Here is a 20,060-nt window from a genome sequence, read left to right as displayed (position 1 = left end):
AAATGTAAGTAAAGTTACTTACATGTGTGAGCATAACAGACTGGACCCTCATTAGCCAAACTCAGTTATTCACAGTGAGTTTCCCAGTTGTGTGTGAGAATTAGATAACTTCTGCTGTACTCTGTAATGGAAAAGCTTCTAGAGTAAGCCTTTCATAGAAGTTAAGGATTAAAGTCATTCCATCTGATATCTTCTCCCCAAAGGAATGAATAATAGCATAAGAGAGATATGACAGCTCAATTTAATAAACTCTGTAGGTGGTAGGCAGAAATACTGAAAAACTATAGGCAAGAACAGTCTGTTTTTAAGTTAAATTATTAATATAATTGCAAAAATCAAGCTACAGTAATTTTAGACTTTCACAAACATACAAATATTAAGATTTGGTAACACCACTTTTCTAACTAGTGTATTTTTTCAGTGTTTCAATGGTAAAAGGATCCAATATGCAGGCCTATGTAAAATCTTTGAAACCCTATAGGAAACCAGGGAAAACCACTTGTCATGCCTGATATTTCCAAAGTAAAAATCAAGTGGGGGATAGGAGGGATATCCCTTCCAGGTTTCTGAAAGAACAGCTGGTCACTTTTAAATGAAATTTGGCATTTGGAGAACTACAGGCAATCTGTGTGCTTTATCATACTGTATTTATACAATAGCAAGATACAATAATATATGTTGTATGAAGTATTAATTAATAATCGTGGTTCCTGACCAGTCTTTTATCTTTATGATCTCTTTTAATTTACTTGAAAACATGACCATAAAATGGTGAGCTACAACTACAATTTCTTACGGGGGCTCAGGAGAGCACAAGGATCATCCCCTTGTTATGCCCCAAAAAGGTTAGTGGAGACTTGATGATGGCTCCCTTTCCACCCCACTGCAGTTGCCTGTGTGGGAGTGTGTATGGCTATGTCTACACTGCAGAGAAAAGTCAGAAAAAGATACGCAAATTGGAAACTGAAATTTGCGTATCTTTTAAAAAAAATTTTTTGGGAAAGAGGCTTTTCTGAAATTTGGCCCATCTACATGGGGGCCAAATTTAGGAAAAAAAATCCTCTTTCAGAACATCCCTTATTCCTCTCACTGAGAGGAATACAGGGATGCCGAAAGAACACGTCCACTTTTTCAGAAACTGTTCTGAAAAGCAGATGCATACCTTGGATGCGGCAGAGCTGTGGTATCCCAGAAAAGCTCTGCAGTCTAGACATGGCGTATGTGACAGCTTCCATGTTCACCAGTGAGCTCACAAAATGATTGCAGCTTAACAGATATGAGATAGACAGATCTAAATCCCTTGATGTAGTCACATTGGGCCTCACCTATAGCTCATACTGGGTATGGGTTACTCACATGACTTGTCCCACTAAACTCATTAAGTCACTAGAAGAGTTTCCTATTTGGAAAGGTATTTGATTTGCTGTAGTTGGCATTCATAGAGTCATGGCCAGAAGGGACCAGTGTGACCATGTAGTCTGAGCTCCTGTATAACACAAACTATCAGACTTCCCCAAAAAAATTCCTAGCACAGTTCTTTTAGAAAAACATCCACTCTTGATTGAAAAATTGCCCGTGATGGAGAATACACCACAACTCTTAGCACTTGTTCCAATGGCTCCTTATTCTCACTGTTAAAAATTAATACCTTCTTTCCCAGCTGAATTTATCTAGCTTCAGCTTTCAAAATCAATTATCTAGATCTGTATATTTGGCTGCATTACTTAAATCAGTTTTACATTTCTTTTGGAATAATGAATGTGCTGAGTTTTTTTACCAAATAGCTCATATGTGCTGATTTATCATGTGGCACATAGTATGCAAGTTTTTTGTTTAACTGGATCTATTGCCTGAAACCTAACTATCATTGTAACTTTATTATTAAAACATATAATTCAGTTTCTCTGTGTTACAAATTTTTGATCACCAACATTTAGTTTATGTTCCCAGAAATTAGGTGTAGGGTCTCTTGCGTATTGGATCTTGAGCAATGTAAAGAGCAACGCATCCTTCTGCTCTCTTCCAGTGGTACCTTCAAAAATACACAGAGAGATCATATAATGTAAATAGTAACATAGATGTAGTACAGGCTGAAATAATGGGGCATAGTTCTAAACACTTTTATCCTGGTTTTGTGTTGGTATAATTCCTTCAACTGCATAGTTATTCTTCACAAACACTGATACAAGAGAGGTCAGAAGCAAGTGTAGGAAGCAAGACAAATTAAGCCAGCTGAAATATTCAAGTAGGTAAATATCCATATGTTATAGATGTCCTGAAATCAAAGGACTACGTTCTGCTTTGTTAGGGATAGTGGCAAAATAACTCCACTGAGCACTGAATTTAGTTCAAAAAGTCCAGATCTAAACCATGATTTCATATACCTAAAAGTTCTGAAATGTTTGTATCTGGAATCATGGTTTAGGGCCATCTCTCAGAGGGTACGTCTACACTGCATGGCCATTTTGAGATACCAGAGGTATCCTGAAGTAGCTACCCCATGTCTATACAAACTGTCCAGTATTTAAAAATATTTTTCGAAATAATGGGAATGCTATTTTGGCATCCCGGTGACCCTATTCCATGAGGGTTAAGGGATGTCTCGAAATAGCATGTTATTTTGAAATTTGGCACTGTGTAGATGTGCCAAATTTCAAAAGAAGCTATTTTGAAATAGATTCAAAATAAGCATTGCATATCTTATTTTGAGTTTAGGGTGCTGTGTAGACTCACCCTAACTTATGCTATTTAATGTCTATTACAGTGTTGATCAGAGGCCACAGCCAGGATCATGGCCCCATTGTGTTAAATGCAGACCGTATACATAGTAAGAGAACCCCTGCCCCAAAGAGATTACAATTAAAGGTCTCAATCCAATGTGATCTGCTTGGGTTGATCTTTTTGACCAAGCTTACTTCAACTGACTGCAGATGGATTCTAAATACACCTAGTCTCATTGACCAGGTTGCAAGATTAGGGGCTAATTTAACACGTAGGTTCAAAACCCATGGGGTATGTCTACACTACCCTCCTAGTTCGAACTAGGAGGGTAATGTAGGCATACCGCACTTGCAAATGAAGCCCAGGATTTGAATTTCCCGGGCTTCATTTGCATAAGCGGGGAGCCGCCATTTTTAAAACCCCGCTGGTTCGAACCCCGTGCAGCGCGGCTACACGGGGTTCGAACCAGCGGGGTTTTAAAAATGGCGGCTCCCCGCTTATGCAAATGAAGCCCGGGAAATTCAAATCCCGGGCTTCATTTGCAAGTGCGGAATGCCTACATTACCCTGCTAGTTCGAACTAGCGGGGTAGTGTAGACATACCCATGGTGTGGTAGAAGGAGGAAGTGGATGAATGTAAGAATCATACATTTACGGAGAAAAATTTGGAGACAGCACTGTATTGTTAGGACAAAATTAAAATCTGTCTATTTTGACTAACAAAACGAGGCCCACAAAATACATGGAAATCAGCATGTTGTAGGGTCAAAGAGGAAGGATCTCAAAGCTGGAACTATCCTAAGTTTGTAAAGAGATGAAATAGAAGATCTAATAACATTCTATACCTCGAATTTCTGTAAGTCTAAGAAATTATAACTAATTATAATTATCATTAAAAAACCCTATGCCTACATGGCACTAAAACATTTCTCAGATTACAATATAAAGATAATTGAATAAGATCATACACTACTGGGAAAATATTTAATCAAATAGATGGCATATGCCAAAATATATTCTATACAGTACTTGTTATAAAAATTGAAGGGGTTATGGGGCCCTCTTGTACAGTATTTAGTGAAATATTTAGATTTAACATGTTATAGTGCTTCGAGTGGAAGTGGCCAGCATGTTAATAAAGTTATAGAATTTTGGCTTAATTAATAACATTGAACATGATTTTCTGCTGTTACCTATCACAATTATTCTATATTAAATTCTATTTAAAACTTATTAAAAACATCATTAAGATCACTAGATAAATGGCCTGACTTTATACTTCTGTTCACAATTAGATGGTTTCAAGTATCCAGACAACGTTTTTTAGTGTTATAGGATGTCAAAATAGGAGATCCAAATATTTTTCTGGGGCTGGTATCCCTCCATAGGAAAGAAAAAAGTCATAACTGTCATATTCTGATAGCCCACTGCTTGGTCCTAACACTTTGCACTAATTGTTTATTTGGTTGCAGATAGGTGCTTTCTCTGCTGGGGTAATTGTGTCACTTTCCAAAGGAATTAGCTGGAAAATGACATTCTTCTAATGAAAACATTTTCCATTCTCTGCTGGAAAACTTCTCACCAACTCTCCTTTGAACATCTTGACTGTCAACAGCCTATTTAGGAATGACCATACTAAGATCCCATTTCCTCACCAGGATAATGCACACAGGAGAAAGCTGTATTCCTGAACTGACATCTAGTTAGGAGGTTTTAATATGCACAGTGAGATCTGGTATCATGCTCAGGAAGTCACCTTTGAAGGGACAGAGGCTCAGACTCTCCCACACCACCTTACCTGTACTCAGGCCAGGTTTTTTGTATCCTGTTTTTGTCAATCTGTTTAGTGAGAGATTTATTTTCTTGGTCTAACTCAGTACTCAAGAGGGGATCTAGGCTGGTCTATCAGCACCACCACATTTCTTCCTCAACACCCCTTTGTTCGAGTAACGTTGCCTATGCAGATACTGTGTTCACTGGGGCTATACTCAGATGTGCCTGTTGACACACTCCCTGGTATGTAGTGAATGAGTCTATTTGCTAGAAGTTCTGTGTAGCTGCCTTGTGCAGAAAGGCATGTCTATTGGTCTCCTATGTATCCCAGTATGGAAATAGGGATTCTGTTGCCCAAACTAGGCATTGTTCTGCACTCACTTAGACAAAGCAGGGATGAGCAGGCTGTCACCAGCAGCGAGACCCAGTGCTTTACCACCCATAGTGACAACGGATGTGCCTTCCTGAAAGACAAGAACAAGTAAGTTGGCTTTTAATTCTTCATGTGTTGTCATTGGCAGAAAGAAAAAAGAACCACTTAGTAAGAAGTAAATCATGAAAGGAAAATGTAACATTTCCATAGAAATATAGCTTGAAAACTGTTCAGATCTAGGTGGCCTTTGTTAAAACTGTAGCTGATCTTCCCTGCCTGACAGTTAGCAGCAATTTAAAACATGACTTCAAACGTCATAGTCCCTCAGGTTCCCCATAGCTGACTCATTGCAGTTAATCTAACAGCCTCCTGATCATCGATATGCCTTTCTGAAAATCACAGGACTAGATTCCTGGAGTATTTTTCAAGCTTCTTTATTTTTAGTTTCTTTAAATCCCTTTTGAGATTTGAAAAGCAGTTCACAAGTCAATGGTGACCTGACAAAAATTACAGATAGGAGTCCATTTATACTGAAATGGACTCATCACTATTCTAAGTCTCAGCTATGTTACTGTCCTGTCTGACTTAGAGATGCCCCATTCATGTGAGCACATTCAGGGTCTTGCTGACTGTGCTCTTCTACTGGCTACAGTACAAACAAGTTCCCTTTGAGGTTTCTTTTGTTTAAAATTAGCATTTGATAGTCATTCCCTGTGAATTTAAACTAAATAGGAATCAGTGACTTTCTGGCAGCAGGCCTGACTTGTAAAATGGACACTTTCCCGTCTGCTTTCTTTTCTGCTGGGATGCAAATCTTCTCTTCTTTGTTTTTGGGATCCATTAGATTAGTGCCTGCCCCAGTATCTCTGCTCTGAATTAAAGTCTGCTGAACCATAGAATAGGTGTCGCTATCGCTTTCAAATAGGTAAGTTCTTTCACAAACCATGCAAATTACCATCAGAGCTCTACTTGATTTGCATGGTTTGTGTAAGAACTTATCTACTTGAAAGTGAAATAGAGACATCTATTCTGTAGCTCAGCAGTCCTTAATTCAGAACAATAGCAGTCCATGTGCATAACTAGAGCACATGCTCTCTAGGGCCAGGGTAGGGAAGCAGAGGAAAGATTCCTGCAGCCCATGGTATGTCTTCTGTGGCTCTCTGGGAGGGATGCTAGTTGGAATCTAACTCCTTTCCAGGATATGGTGAAGGATGTTCGTGACCCTTAACCATTCCACCACGGTGGAGGAGAAAGAAGGGTTACTTTTCGAGCACTGATGGGTGACTGATGGTTTGCCATTGACTCCATCGCTCCTTGGCTATGGAATCTTATTAGAGAAGGAATTACATAATGTTTTTCTTGCCCATGACTAAGAAGTTTTTCTCGTAGAGTGATCTGTTCCAGATCCTCACAGACTAACAACCCACACTCAGTCCAGGAGAATGTCACTTACCAGCTGCCATAGCCAGATATCAGCATTCTTCTTGCTTTCTTCACTTACTCCTGGTCCATAAACTACAACCTGAAACATAAAATAAGGAAAAGGCTGTGGATTTTATCCCAGTGACTGATGTATATGTGAATCTTCCTACAGTATGCAACACATGCTATTTTTAGGGAAAGTGTTTGTAGAATGTGACATTATTTTACGTACACTGTTGGAATTCACATTACATTTGTTAATCCCTTAAAGATACCTACTGATAAAAGGGGAACTGAACACACCTGCCACTCCTTATGCTCCTTCATATCCTCACTCATCTATTTCATTTGCTTCCTCTTTCTCTCAGTTTTGTACTTTTATTCTTGCTACCTCCTACTCTTGGAACAAACATCATCTTTTCCTGCACCATGGGGACTGATCCAAAGCCTGTTGAAATTACTAAGATTTTTCCCATTGACTTCAAAGGGCTGCAGATCAGGCCCCATGTGTCCTCCTTTTCCTCCTTCAAAGCCTTATTATTCTTCTAATCTGCAACGAGCTCTCTGACATCACTTCCAGGCTACTGCCTTGGGACTGTCTCTAAGTGTGATCCTAAGTAATCCAGGGTAGCTATGTTACTTTTTACATATTTGTAAATTAATGTGTATGTTGAACAGTCATCAGATGCTAACAACTTTACTTTCAGTTGGGACTGGATTTGAAATGGTGATCTAGACATGAAAGGCTCTTCCACTGCTGATCCTTTGAATCAATCAGTCCCTTATCAGACTTGTTCTTTGATTAAAGAAGGAAATCCCAAATCAAAGTTGACCTCAGTGCCAAGAATGTTATTTGAAATTAAAGGGGTATAATGAACATGGGGGTGATTATTAAGAGAAACATGGAAATGGTTGCCTAATTCCCAATGATGTCCAATGGGAGTTGGTGCCTGATTGCTATTTGTAGCTTTGAACATTTTCCCAGGTGTCTTGAAGAAAATGAAAGCTCCTACCTCTGTCTCAAAATTGTCTGCAAACATGGCCAAGGATTTCTTCTGATTTATTTCTCCACGATGATCATTTAGCCAGATTTGTAAGGAAAAGGGATCCATGACTTCAATGGTATTTAGTGGAAAAGGGGTGTTTTTCAGGAGATCAGCTGCCAACAAAACAGAATGTTAATCGTAGTGAAACTCGTTTCCACTTGATATCTGATCTTTGATCTTTGCTAATAATTCTAGATGTCTAAGCCAGCTGTAAACACGAATGTTAGCTAATCAGGATGCCAATGACAAGCAATGTGTGCTGTTATAGAATTTAAATTTTGTATTTGATGTTATGGATCATATGCATGTTTTTGTGCTCTGATGGAATGGAACTTTCCATAAGAGGACTGGTGAATTGCCTTCCCCATATGCTTTAGACGGATAGCCAGACCAAGCAAAACAAGAGACACATAGGCCTTATTCAAATCAGGGCTTGTAGCCTTCTTTCAAACTCTCTTTGAAAGTGTTTTGCTTGAACACGACATGGTTTTACAACTATATTCAGAAATCATGTTCTAGTTATAGCAGGGTGCAAACCTTGGTGCACAGTCTCCTCTAGCAGGTTACTCATTTCCTTCCACACTGATACCCAAAACTGGTAAAATCATGTTGATGGGCTGATTCTCATTGCTATGACTTGAGTGGAATGACTTCTTCTTTACCTCTGTGTAAATAAGGTCTATTTTTCACATACTCAGCAATGACAATTTCTTAATTTCCTCTCCACCATGTCTTCTAAGGTATTATGAAAGTTTCATTGATTAGAGTGAAACAAATCAGTTACCACAGTCTTAAATTTAATAAAGAATCTTTCTCATGATGTTCATGCAGTTGTATTTGGAATTAATTTCCAGTAATTATCCTTCATAACTGGTCTATTTTAAAATAGCTAGAGGGCTAAATGAAGCTTTGGTTTTGCTAATGAGGTTCAAGGTTTGTGTCTTGTGTTGCTGTTATTTGAAATTAACTTCAATCATCCAAAATTATTTGAGGGATGGAAAACAACTTGGTGTACAGCAAAACTTAAAAAGCTCAATCCATTTGTGTTATAAATGCAAAGATTGCACTTGATCATGATGTAGAAGTACCTTCCAGGGGAGATAATAGCACATTCTTTAACCAGCACATTCGAATTAGAAATAAGGCACACAATTTTTAACGGTGAAGGTGAATAACTATTGGTACAAACCACCAAGGGAATTGGTGGGTTCTCCATCTCTTGATGTCTTCAAATCAAGATTAGCTGCCTTCCTAGAAGATATGTTTTAGTCAAACACAAGTTATTGGGCTAAATACAGGTGTAACTGGGTGAAATTCAATGGCCTGTGCATTGTAGGATGTCAGACAAGATGATCTAATAATTTTGTCTACCCTTCAAATCTATGACTCCATCAACCCCCAGAAAAGCGCAGAGATAATAAGTGCAGAGTGTGCTAGGTAGAATGTTCTGAGAAGGGATGGAGAATGCCGCTGAGGTACTTTTTCAAATGATAATCTCAAGTAGATGCAGGACAAAAGTTAGTCAAAGGCATCAAGATAATGAACACACAACTGAGTCTTAGTCCCAGCACAGATAATATTGTGAGTTTTAGAAATGCAGTTTTATTTTACTGATTATATGAAGTTATCCTTCTTCTTTTCTAGAAGTCACAAACCTCAGTTAACATACTATTGCACCATGAAATCTTGAGTATAAATTGCCACATTTTTTCCCCAATGGGCCATTTTGAATATGATCCTTGTACAGCGTTTTTTATAGGAAAGGTCAGTGGATGAAATGTAATGCATTGTGTTAAAGAAACTATCACAATTTAATTGATTAAGAAATGCACAAAGTATTTGCAGCCATATTCATCCTCAAGAAAATGTGAACAAAATAAAACACTTATCAGCAGCTTTTGATACAGAAACAGCTTCTGTCATATAAATTAAAATCTCTATTACATTGATGACTGTTACAGTAAGCAGGTTACAAAGCTCAATTTGTAAAAAAAAAAACATTTTTTTGTAATGCTGCTCTCCATTATCTAAAGTGCTAACACCAAAAAAATAATCTTTTGCTTAAAGCTCTTTTTGCTTAAAACTTATTTTAGAAAAAGGTACCTTATTTTGTCTTATCCAGCTCAATTGCTGAACAATTTTCTTTTTTGCAAAACAAAGCAATGCAAAAAAAAAAAAAAAAGTTCTAGAAATGGTGTGACACTATGAACAAACTCTGACAGTAAATCTGTTTACTTATAAGGTAGGACCACAAACACTAATAAAAATTAATTATATTTGTATAGTTATAGCATGGTGTCACTAGGCAAAGTAGAGATTAGTCTGGATACCTTAAGTGTCCATTTTCATATTTGAATATGCTTGGATTTCTTTTAGGTTTAACTTTAATTTTTAATTTAGAAGGTTCATACTGCTTTTTTTAGGATAATTACCATGTGCCTGTAACGTTCTTTGCTCTTACTTTATAGATATGGATTCTCAATTTCTGCCACATTTTAACATAGTTTTTTTGGCTAGGAATGTATGTAAAGTATTTTATAGGTCACATCTACACATAACAGCAGAGAAAATTTGAAAGCATTCCACCCTGGTACTTAGTGTTCTAATTGATTTTTAAATGCTTCATTTGGTTAACAGTAATAGTCTACTCTATTGAGCATTATTTAAATAGCTGAGTTATTTCCACTGTCACAGAACATATGGCACTGTTTAACTGGAAAAAGCTTTCTGGAGCCCAAGTGGCTTAGTGATAGTGTTCCCTATTATGTGGGAGACTTAAACATGGTGCCAATCCATGCTGAAGTGGGAGGGGAACAGCAAGATGGATCAGCAAGCTCCATTCCTCTTGAGCCATTACTAGGCAGTGAGCCTCCAGCTGTTAAGGTTAAAAAGGAGTACAGTGCTCTTGGCTGGAGGAATAGTGGCAACAATTTGGGAGTATGGGTATGTTTAGACTGCACTCTAAAATCAAAATAAGATAGACAATTTGCACTACGCAAACTGTGTATCTTATTTTGATTTTATTTCAAAATAGGCTATTTCGAAATTTGGCATGTCTATGTGGAGCCAAATTTTGAAATAAAGCACTATTTTGAGACATCCCTTATTCGTCATGAAACAAGGTTTACAGGGATGCCGAAATAGTGCATCCGTTATTTTGAAAATTATTTCAAAATAGCAGGCGCATACTTTGGATGTGGGGTAGCTATTTCGGGATACCGGAGATATTCTAAAATAGTCTTGCAATCTAGACGTACTCCCTATGAGGGGAGCATAGAGATAGTTTAAGCAAAGGAAACTGGGGTTCTTTGTGGGTTCAAATGAGATGGGAAGAGCCCTGCCAAGGATAGCGTTGCCAGCCATCTCTCAGAATTGGGCGCAATCTCCTGGAAGTTACTACAGCTAATCTGGGAGAATTTTGCCTGCTAAAAGTTCAGTGGTACAGTGGAACTAGGGCTGGCTCCCTGCCTCCCTTGACCCACACCACTCCTGGAAGCGACTTGCACATCCCTGGGGTTCCTGGGAGGCATCAGGGGGCAGAGGATCTATGTGCAGTGCCCCCGCCCCCAGCACTGACACCACAGCTCCCATGGGCTGGCAATGGGCACTGTGTCCAATGGGAGCTGTGGGGGAGGTGCATGAAGGGAGGAGCTGCACACAAAATCATGTGTCCCCTCCCACAGGGGCCACAGGGACATTCCAGCCACTTCTGGGAGTAGGAGCTTGTCATAGCCTCACTGTATCACTGCCTGGGAGCTGCCTGAGGTAAGCAGTGCCTGGTTGTAGCCTGCATCCCTCACCTCCTTCCATATCCCAACTCCCTGCCCCAGCCCTGAGCCCCTTCCTGAACCCAGACTCCCTCTGAGTATGTCTACACTACAGCGCTAATTCGAACTAACGCATCCAGACTAAAAAACTAGTTCGAATTAGTGTTTTGCTAATTCTAACTAGAATGTCCAAATTAAGTGGACCCTGAACCGGGGTTAAGGACGGCCGGAAGCAGTGCCGGCAGGGCATCAGATGAGGACTTAGAGCGTAGAGCTGCTGCCTCAGGCTAGCCGAGGGCTGTGCTTAAAGGGACCCGACCCCCACCCCGGACAGACAGTTCTCAGGGGTGCCCCGCCTGCAAAGCAGTCCTGGCTTGGAGTGCCCTGAGTGCCCACACTGGGCACATCACAGCACTCGGCCATCAGCCCGGCTGCACTTGCCGCAGGCTGCCATCTGGGGAGAGGGGGCAATTGGGGGGCTGCAGGAGAGCTTCCACCCCCAGAAGCCCGCAGAGCAAGCCCAGTCCTCCCCATCGGGGGCTCGTACCCCATTCCTCCCTCACCTCCTTCCACTTACCCTTCCCTAGCCCCCCTTCCTGATGTACAAAATAAAGAAAACGTGTGGTCAAAAATAGAATCTCTCTTTATTGAACAAAATTTGGGGAGACTGGGAAAAGAAGGTGGGAGAGGGGAAGAGAGAGGGTGGGAGAGGGGAGGGCAACTAAAATGATCAGAGGTTTGTAACAGGTCCTATATGAAGAGAGGCTAAAGAGACTGGGACTTTTCAGTTTAGAAAAGAGGAGACTGAGGGGGGATAGGATAGACGTCTATAAAAGCATGAGTGGGGTGGAGAGGGTGCATAAAGAAAAGTTCTTCATTAGTTCCCATAATAGAAGAACGAGAGGACACCAAAGGAAAGGAATGGGTAGCAGGCTTCAAACTAGTAACAGAAAGTTCTTCTTCACAAAGCAAAGAGTCAACCTGTGGAACTCCTTGCTGCAGGAGGCTGTGAAGGCTAGAACTAGAACAGAGTTTAAAGAGAAGTGAGATAAAGTCATGGAGGTTGGGTCCATGGAGTGGTATTAGCCAGGGGGTAGGAGTGGTGTCCCTGCCCGAAGTTTGTGGAAGGCTGGAGAGGGATGGCACGAGACAAATGGCTTGGTCACTGTCTTCGGTCCATCCCCTCCAGGGTCCCTAGGGTCGGCCGCTGTCGACAGACAGGCTACTGGGGTAGATGGACCTTTGGTCTGACCCAGTACGGCCATTGTAAGCTCAGGGCTCAGGGTCGGGGGTCTCAGTGGACCACCTTGATTTTCATGCACACCTGCTCCTGGGTGGCCAGGCTGGCAGCTCTCCTGCCCTAGACGGCCACTTTCCTGTGCCTAGTGCGGAGGTCGTGGACGAGGTCCACGATGTCCGCACTAGACCAGGCGGGTGCCTGCCTCTTGCGGTCCCGGACAAGCTCCCTGGAGCCGCCAGCCTGGTCCCGGGAAGAGGGGGAGGGCTGGGGGGCATCGGGTGGCTGGCTCGAGCCATGCCAGGTGCAGGGTCTGTTAGCTGGGTGCTGGCAGGCTTGCACCTGGCACGGGCACCATAGCCAGCCCGTGCCCCTTTAAGGGGTCCGGGGCTGGGAGGGGGGCAATAGAGTTTCCCTGGTGTTGGCCAGAGTGGCCACCAGGGAAAGCTGGGGAGGGCTAGCCTCCCACTAGTTCGAATTAAGGGGCTATACACCCCTTAATTCGAACTAGTAAGTTCGAACTAGGCTTAGTCCTCGTAGAATGAGGTTTACCTAGTTCTAACTAAGCGCTCCGCTAGTTCGAATTAAGTTCGAACTAGCGGAGTGCTAGTGTAGCGCCTATCAAAGTTAATTTGAACTAACGTCCGTTAGTTCGAATTAACTTTGTAGTGTAGACATACCCTCTGAGAGTTCACAGTCCATCCTGTACCCCAATCCCCACCTCAGGCTCAGCCCTCTCTCACATTCCAAACCCATCAGCCTCAACCCAAAGGCCCTCCCCCCCCCCCCCACACACCGGTCCAGTGAAAGTGAATGAGGGTAGGGGAGCGTGAACAAGTAAAAAAGGGGGGATGGAATGAGTGGGGCAGAGCCTTGGCAAAGGGGCAGGGCAGGGGTGGGGTTTTGATGAAGCAGAGGGGCAAAGTTGTTTGGGTTTGTGCGATTAGACTGCAGGAACCTTATGCAAGGAGAAACCTCCCCCCCATCTTTTTGTGTTTTCAAGCAAGTGGAAAGTGATCAAAATTGGAGTCTGTCTATAGGCCCAGGAGCCAAGAAATCCCAAATTATAGCCCACGATCTGAATCTCATTCATTGTGGATTCTGTTTTTCCATCCTTATTCATACTAGTGTCCTATTGATGGGCTCCAGTGTGGTGTCCAACAGGGTATCATAAATTATGGTTGGTATAGGCCTGCAGCAAAATTACTACTCCACTCCCTGGCATGGCAAGTGTAACACAGAGACTGGATTATGGTTCAGAGGCATTGTCTCAGGCCCAAAGATCCTCAGTCTGGGGTGTTGTACCCTACATACATTCCACACTTGCCTTTGCTGTAGCCCTTAAACAATAGTTTCAGTTAAATCCCATATGAGATGGAGGATCATTTTCTTTCTGGGCGGGAAGTCTGAATTCACAAAGAACTTAGATGCCGAAGTGTGGGTTCAGGAGCCCAAGTCTAAGCTCCACCGTGATTCACAAAACTCCTGTTCAACTCGGCAGGTATCTAAACCAACTTGGCACCTACGTTTTTTTCACTAAATAGTTCCTTGCAAACCTGGGTTCTCCTTCTGCACCCTAGGCACCTGTCCTTCCTAAGGCCAGCGCAATTCATAAACCAGGAGAAGATGAGCATTCAGCCACCAAACTCACGAGATTGGATGAGCATGCTCTGAGGATGTCTGCTGGATCAGGCCCCTCAAGTGAGTTCAGACAAAATATTAAAGGCAAGGAAGGAACTAGAGAAGGAGGATGGCATCTTTTGTAACTTTTAGGGAGGATACCACAGGAAGCATCTAGCCACAAAAGTGCATACTGGCAGCTCAGGTGTGATGGTCATTTTTGTGCTGAACTGGAACAACAGCAGCTCTTGTATCTTGCCAGGTGACAAAGCAGCCCTATTTAGGGACAGCCTGCTTTCTTCGAATGAAGAGGGGGAGAGAAAACAATTCCTAAACATAGTTTATTCCAGTTGATCCCTGTCAGTTAACTGCAAACAACTGGATACAAAAATCTGCAGTCATAACAGAAATTACACTTTGCATCCTGGAATGTATAGACACTACTTGTCAGTGATGATCGCCACGAACACAGGTCAACAATTATTGGTAGAGAACTTGCACATTATAACATCGATGTTGCAACCTTTAGCAAAACACACATTTCTGGTAATAGCCAGTTTGCAGAAGTTGGAGCAGGCTATTCATATTATTGTGTGGACCATGCTGAGGGGCATCCAAGACAAGCGGGAGTTGACTTTGTCATCAGGAAATCACTAGTTCCCCAGCTTGAATCCCAACCACATGCCATCAGTACTCACCTCATGATTGAAAGACTTATACTGAGACATGGACAGTGCTTTGTACGTGTTAGTGCATATGCACCCACATTGTCTGCTGCAGATGATGAAAAGATGGCTTTCCACAAGAACCTGAATTAAGCAATCTCTTCAGTACTTTTTAATTCCAAGCTATATAGACTTGACCGTTTTAATTCTAGAGTTGCTAAGGACTCCATCACATGGCAAAATGTTCTTGGACTCATGATATTGGAAGTGAGAACTTAATTCTTCAAACTTGTGCACAGTATGGGCTTGCCATTGCAAGGTTGTTTTTCCAACAGGTGAACAAATCCAAAGCAACTTGGATGAACCCTCGTTACTTGCATTGGTATATGAATAACTATTTCATTAGAAAACAAAGAGGCCTCTCTGATGTTAAGTTGACTTATGCAATGCATGGCACTGGCTTCTGGTTTGACCATTATATGGTATGCAGCATTAATTCCTTGAGTCTCTGTCCGCCAAAATGTCATCATTTCACTTTATGCAGGGAAACGTTGGATGTAGATAAACTTGAAATGCTTGAAACATGAGGATTGTTTCAGCTCAGTTCTGATGCCTCCTTAGTTATTAACAATAAAGATCTACAGCAGCCAACCACTATTGAGGACTGGATTAACATCAAGGAAACAAGCTATAAAGCTGCTGTCAAAGTACTGGATTTCTGAACACGCAAACACAAGGACTAGTTTGACAAGGATGAGCCTGAGCTCCTCTTGATGAGATGCATGTGATAGACCTAGCTTGGATCAACAATAAAGAGACTGCCTCCAGCAAATCAGCATACATCCAAGTTAAGCAGAAGGCACAAGTCAATTTACAGTAAATGAAAGTGGACTGATGGAAATATAAAGCAGTCAAACTTCAAGATGCCACCAATAAATATGATTTCAAAGCATTCTATGATGGGCTAAAGGCAGTTTACGGGTCATGCAATGCTGGCTCTATACTAGTGCGCTCTGCTGGGGCAGCACTCTGACTACAGATAGTACTAAAATCCTTGACTGCTGGGCCAAACATTTTTGCAGTGTATTATATCAGCTATCAACTTTTGACAGCAGCGTTCTTGAAGAGATTTCTCAGTGGGCTAGTGATTCATAGCTGGTTATACAGTCAACTCTTGATGAGGTACATAAAGCTGTGAAGCAGATGAGATCTGGAAAGGCACCTGGTGGTGCTGTGATCCCATCAGAGATTTACGAAGCTGTTGGGGGCCAGTTGATGCTCCTGTTTATTCATTACCATTTGGGAGAAAGCCCCCCAGGACTTCAAACATGCCCTGATTGTACACATATGCAAGAGAAAAGGTAACTGTGCATGCTGTGATGACCACTGGCGCATCTCACTGCTGTCTAGCTGGTAGGATCCTGACTTGCATCATCTACAATCGACTGTCATTACATGTGTTCACAAATGGCATAATTCCTGCAAGTCTGTGTGTATTTCGAGCCAGTGGAGGCACTGTCAATGTGATATTTACAGCCAGGCAGATTCAATAAAAATGTAGAGAACAACATCAAAATCTCTACATGATGTTCATCGATCTGACAAAGACATTCAATACTGTCAACAAAAATGGGCTTTGGGTACTTGGATGAATCAGCTGTCCTGAAAAATGTATCAGTATTATTCAGTTCTTTCATGATGGTATGTTAGGTCATGTCCTTGAAAATGAAGAGACATCAGTACCTTTTGAAGTACCAAATGGTACAAAGCAAAGATGTGTCCTTGCTCCTCTCCTGTTCAGCGTCTAATTTTTGATGATCCTGTTAGTTGCTTTCAAGCATTGTGAGTTGGGAATATTCATTCCGTTCCAAACTGATGGCAGCATTTTCAGCCTCTGAAGACTTCAGGCTCGCACCAAAATGTTCACTACAGCTAACCATGGCTTCCTGTCTGTTGATGAGTATGTATTGTTAATTCATTCAACTAAGGCTGCACAGAAGCTTTATGATCATTTTCTAGCTCTACTCACCATTTTGGACTCACAATGAACTTCAAGAAGACAGAGCTCATGTCTCAGACTGTTTGCAAAGAGTCCAGCATTCCACTGATCACTGCTTATTGCTGTTGACAAGTTGTGCTACCTTGGAAGAATATTGTCCTTCAATATAAACATAGTTGATGATGTGACTGCTCGAATAGCCAGAGCTTTCAGAAGATTGACCAAAAACGTATGGAGTGACCTCAGTATTAACCTTCGTATCTAGATAGCAGTTTATCAAGCAGTTGAAATTACTATCCTGCTGCATTGCTAGATGGGTGGTGACTGGATAGGAATGATTGTTCTACAGATAAAAGAATATCGATGCACACTTTATCCAAAATTTTTGACACCTCAAATTTCAGTGGAGAAGGGTCTGGGTCTCGGTTTTTGTTCAGTCCTTTATAAAAAATAAATTTCACTTACAAAGATGAGTGATTTTTGGGTGCCAATCTTCATACAACTTAAAGAAGCCTTATTTTCAGAAGGCTACTGCTCAGCAGGTCACTAAGGTTTGTCAAGTTAGGTGTCCAAAAACTGCAACACTTAAAAAAAAGGCAGGCCCAAAATGTGGATTCAGATTGGAGTTTGGTTCAAGATCACCTCCAGAGTTTGAAATTTAGATCTGGGATTTTACTTCAATTCCTTCTCTCATTCATCTGAACCTTGTTTCAGTATCTGAGAATTCAGATCCCCTTGATCTCATCCCAAAATTTTGAATACAACTATTACTGAAAATAATTAAGTTTTGCCCCTTTTGAGGTTCAAATTGTATCAAACCACCATGGCTTCCATCCACCATTAGCTTGGGAGTTCTTACAACTAAGACTAGGCTTGGGCCTTTCTGGATTCTGTTGGATTTAATTACAAAAAAACTCTGCATGAAAAGAATCCAATTGAGGCCTGGCACAATGGGTGCATCTTCTAGAGAGTTCAGTAGGAACATTTGTATACACCAAACCTGAATTTGGTTTGTACTCTACATTGGCCCAAGAAGTAAGACTTGTGCATTCATTCTTGCACCTAACTGTTTTGCATGACCAAGAATATCAAACTACACCTCAAAACTAACTCAGGATTTAAAAGACACTGGGGAAAAATTCTGCTTATGCTTCAAAATGCAGGAGTAATATTGCTTTCAGACTGCTTGTATAATATTTTATATTGGCCACAAATGACTTCTGTTTCACTCTGTTTCAGGCAATAAAACAAGTACATTTTCAGCAACCCTCTCTGAGATGTTACTAAGGAAAGGAACTCTCAACTATATAAAATTTGATAATTTAGGTAACATAAAACTTCATAAACTATTAAACTCAATTATGTGCACAAACTCCAGTGACATCTGTTCAAAGGGCTTATGAGAGATAATACTGTTTAGGTGAGATTCTATGCTGTTCCTTCAGAAGGTGCAGGCTAACAGGCATCACTGTAAGCAACCTTTGCACCCTCCTGTGTAAGGCCTTGTCTATACTTACTATGAGATTGGTGCTTCAAGATCAATCTCCCAGAGTTTGATTTAGTGGGTCTAGTACAGTGGAGACACCATGGTAATTTGAACTTAGGTACATCAACTACAGCTACACTATTCATGTAGCTGGAGTTACATATCTTAGTTCAATGTTGCCCCTTAGGGTAGACCTGGCCTAAGTGAAGGCAGGCTTTGTGTCACCATTCTCACCAGAACCTCCAGATATCCATGAACTTCGTCCCCCACGACCATGCCCCCTCAGCCAGGGTTTGAGGGAGGAGGTTAGGAGATAGTCTTTTGACTGTCTTCACCATGCTTGCATCAGAACAATTCTCCTGCAGCTGCAACAGAGGTTTTTATGCCTCTGGCCCTTGACCTAGCAAAAAGGGCTGGAGCAGAGATGGGAAAATCACACATTTTTATTTTAGATATTATATCGTCATTACTTTCTTGTTCTCCTTTGCATTCATCTCCCTCTACCTTGTATTAATAACTGAGTGTATCTTAGCGAAGCTGTTCAGATGACAGCTATAATTCCATAACTTTGCATACATTAAGCTTTAATTGTTCATGCTAACAATGATTATATCCTAAGATTCTCTGTCTAGATATATAAGCCTAACTCCCCATGTACAAGCACATCTTCCATAAATACTATTATCTGTAAATAATGTATATAACTTGAGACAGCTGAACTATAATTGATGCAATCAAATGCTATTCTAGACCTATTATTTTACTGGCAATGTCAATTAAATATCTAAGGTAACTTTTTCAAAGTGGGTTGACAATTTAAAATAATTGTTCTGAGTAGCTGAAGTGCTCAGTTTTCAAAGCCTCAATTTAAAAAATAATCCTTTTACAGAATTTCATTTGAGCCCATGTCTAATGTTAAAGCAATGCAATGGGTCTCTAAGCACATGGGATGGATGTAAACATGCTTAGTGAGTTCCTGAACCAGAGCCCCCATGGAGTCAGTGGTAGCTGTAGGTGCACAATGCCTCTGGAAATCAAGCCATCTCATCAAGTGCCTAAATATGGACAAAGACATCTAACCTTAGCCACCCAAGGTTGTAATATATTGTCTTTCTTATTTAATATAAATCTCTCACTCTCTCTCTCTCTCTCTCGTGCACATACACACACACAAGCACAGACGCCCATTACAGTACAATATCAAGGCACAGACCTAAATTTTCAAGTTCATAGAATAGTAGAACACTAGAACTGGAAGGGATCTTGAGAGGTCAGTGATTCCAGTCCCCTGCACTCATAGCAGGACCCAGTACAATCTAGACCATCCCTGATACATGTCTATCTAACCTGCTCATAAATATCTCCAGAGATGGGGATTCTACAACCTCCCTAGCCAATTTATTCTAGTATTTAACCACCCTGACAATTAGGAAGTTTTTCCTAATGTCCAGCCTAAACATCCCTTGCTGTAGTTTAAGCCCATTGCTTCTTGTCCTATCCTCAGAGGCTAAGGAGAACAATTTTTCTCCCTCTTCCTTGTGACACCCCTTTAGATACTTGAAAACTGCTATCTTGTCACCTCTCAGTCTTCTCCTTTCCAAACTGAACAAGCCCAGTTCTTTCAGTCTTCCTTCATAGGTCATGATCTCTAGACCTTTAATCATTTTTGTTGCTCTTCTCTGGACCTTCCCCAGTTTCTTCACATCTTTCTTGAAATGGGGTGCCCAGAACTGGACACAAAACTCCAACTGAGGCCTAACCAGCGCAGAGTAGAGTGGAAGAATGACTTCTCATGTTTTGCTCACAACACTCCTGTTAATGTATCCCAGAATTATGTTTGCTTTTTTTGCAACAGTGTTACACTATTGACTCATGTTTAACTTGTGGTCCACTATGACCCCTAGATCCTTTTCTGCCGTACTCCTTCCTAGACAATCACTTCCCATTCTGTA

The 20,060-nt window shown here is 41.2% G+C and overlaps 1 protein-coding gene across 1 annotated transcript in view; it reads right to left on the bottom strand.

Annotated features, from left to right (window-relative positions):
* Nucleotides 1-223: 223 nt before the first annotated feature.
* Nucleotides 224-20,060, bottom strand: part of HAAO (3-hydroxyanthranilate 3,4-dioxygenase) — a 70,066-nt gene continuing 50,229 nt past the window's right edge. The window contains exons 7-10 of the mRNA XM_006133988.5: nucleotides 7,302-7,447; nucleotides 6,320-6,388; nucleotides 4,875-4,957; nucleotides 224-2,032 (exon numbers count right to left, since the gene is read on the bottom strand). Of these exons, the coding sequence (XP_006134050.4) occupies nucleotides 1,954-2,032; nucleotides 4,875-4,957; nucleotides 6,320-6,388; nucleotides 7,302-7,447 (377 nt within the window). The 3' untranslated portion in view covers nucleotides 224-1,953. The remainder of the gene's footprint in view (nucleotides 2,033-4,874; nucleotides 4,958-6,319; nucleotides 6,389-7,301; nucleotides 7,448-20,060) is intronic.

This window comes from Pelodiscus sinensis, chromosome 3 (genome assembly GCF_052426305.1).
Source record: "Pelodiscus sinensis isolate ZL-2025 chromosome 3, ASM5242630v1, whole genome shotgun sequence".
NCBI lineage: Eukaryota > Metazoa > Chordata > Testudines > Trionychidae > Pelodiscus > Pelodiscus sinensis.
Note: the sequence above shows the minus strand (reverse complement) of the source record. Positions and strands in the feature narration are given on the sequence as shown.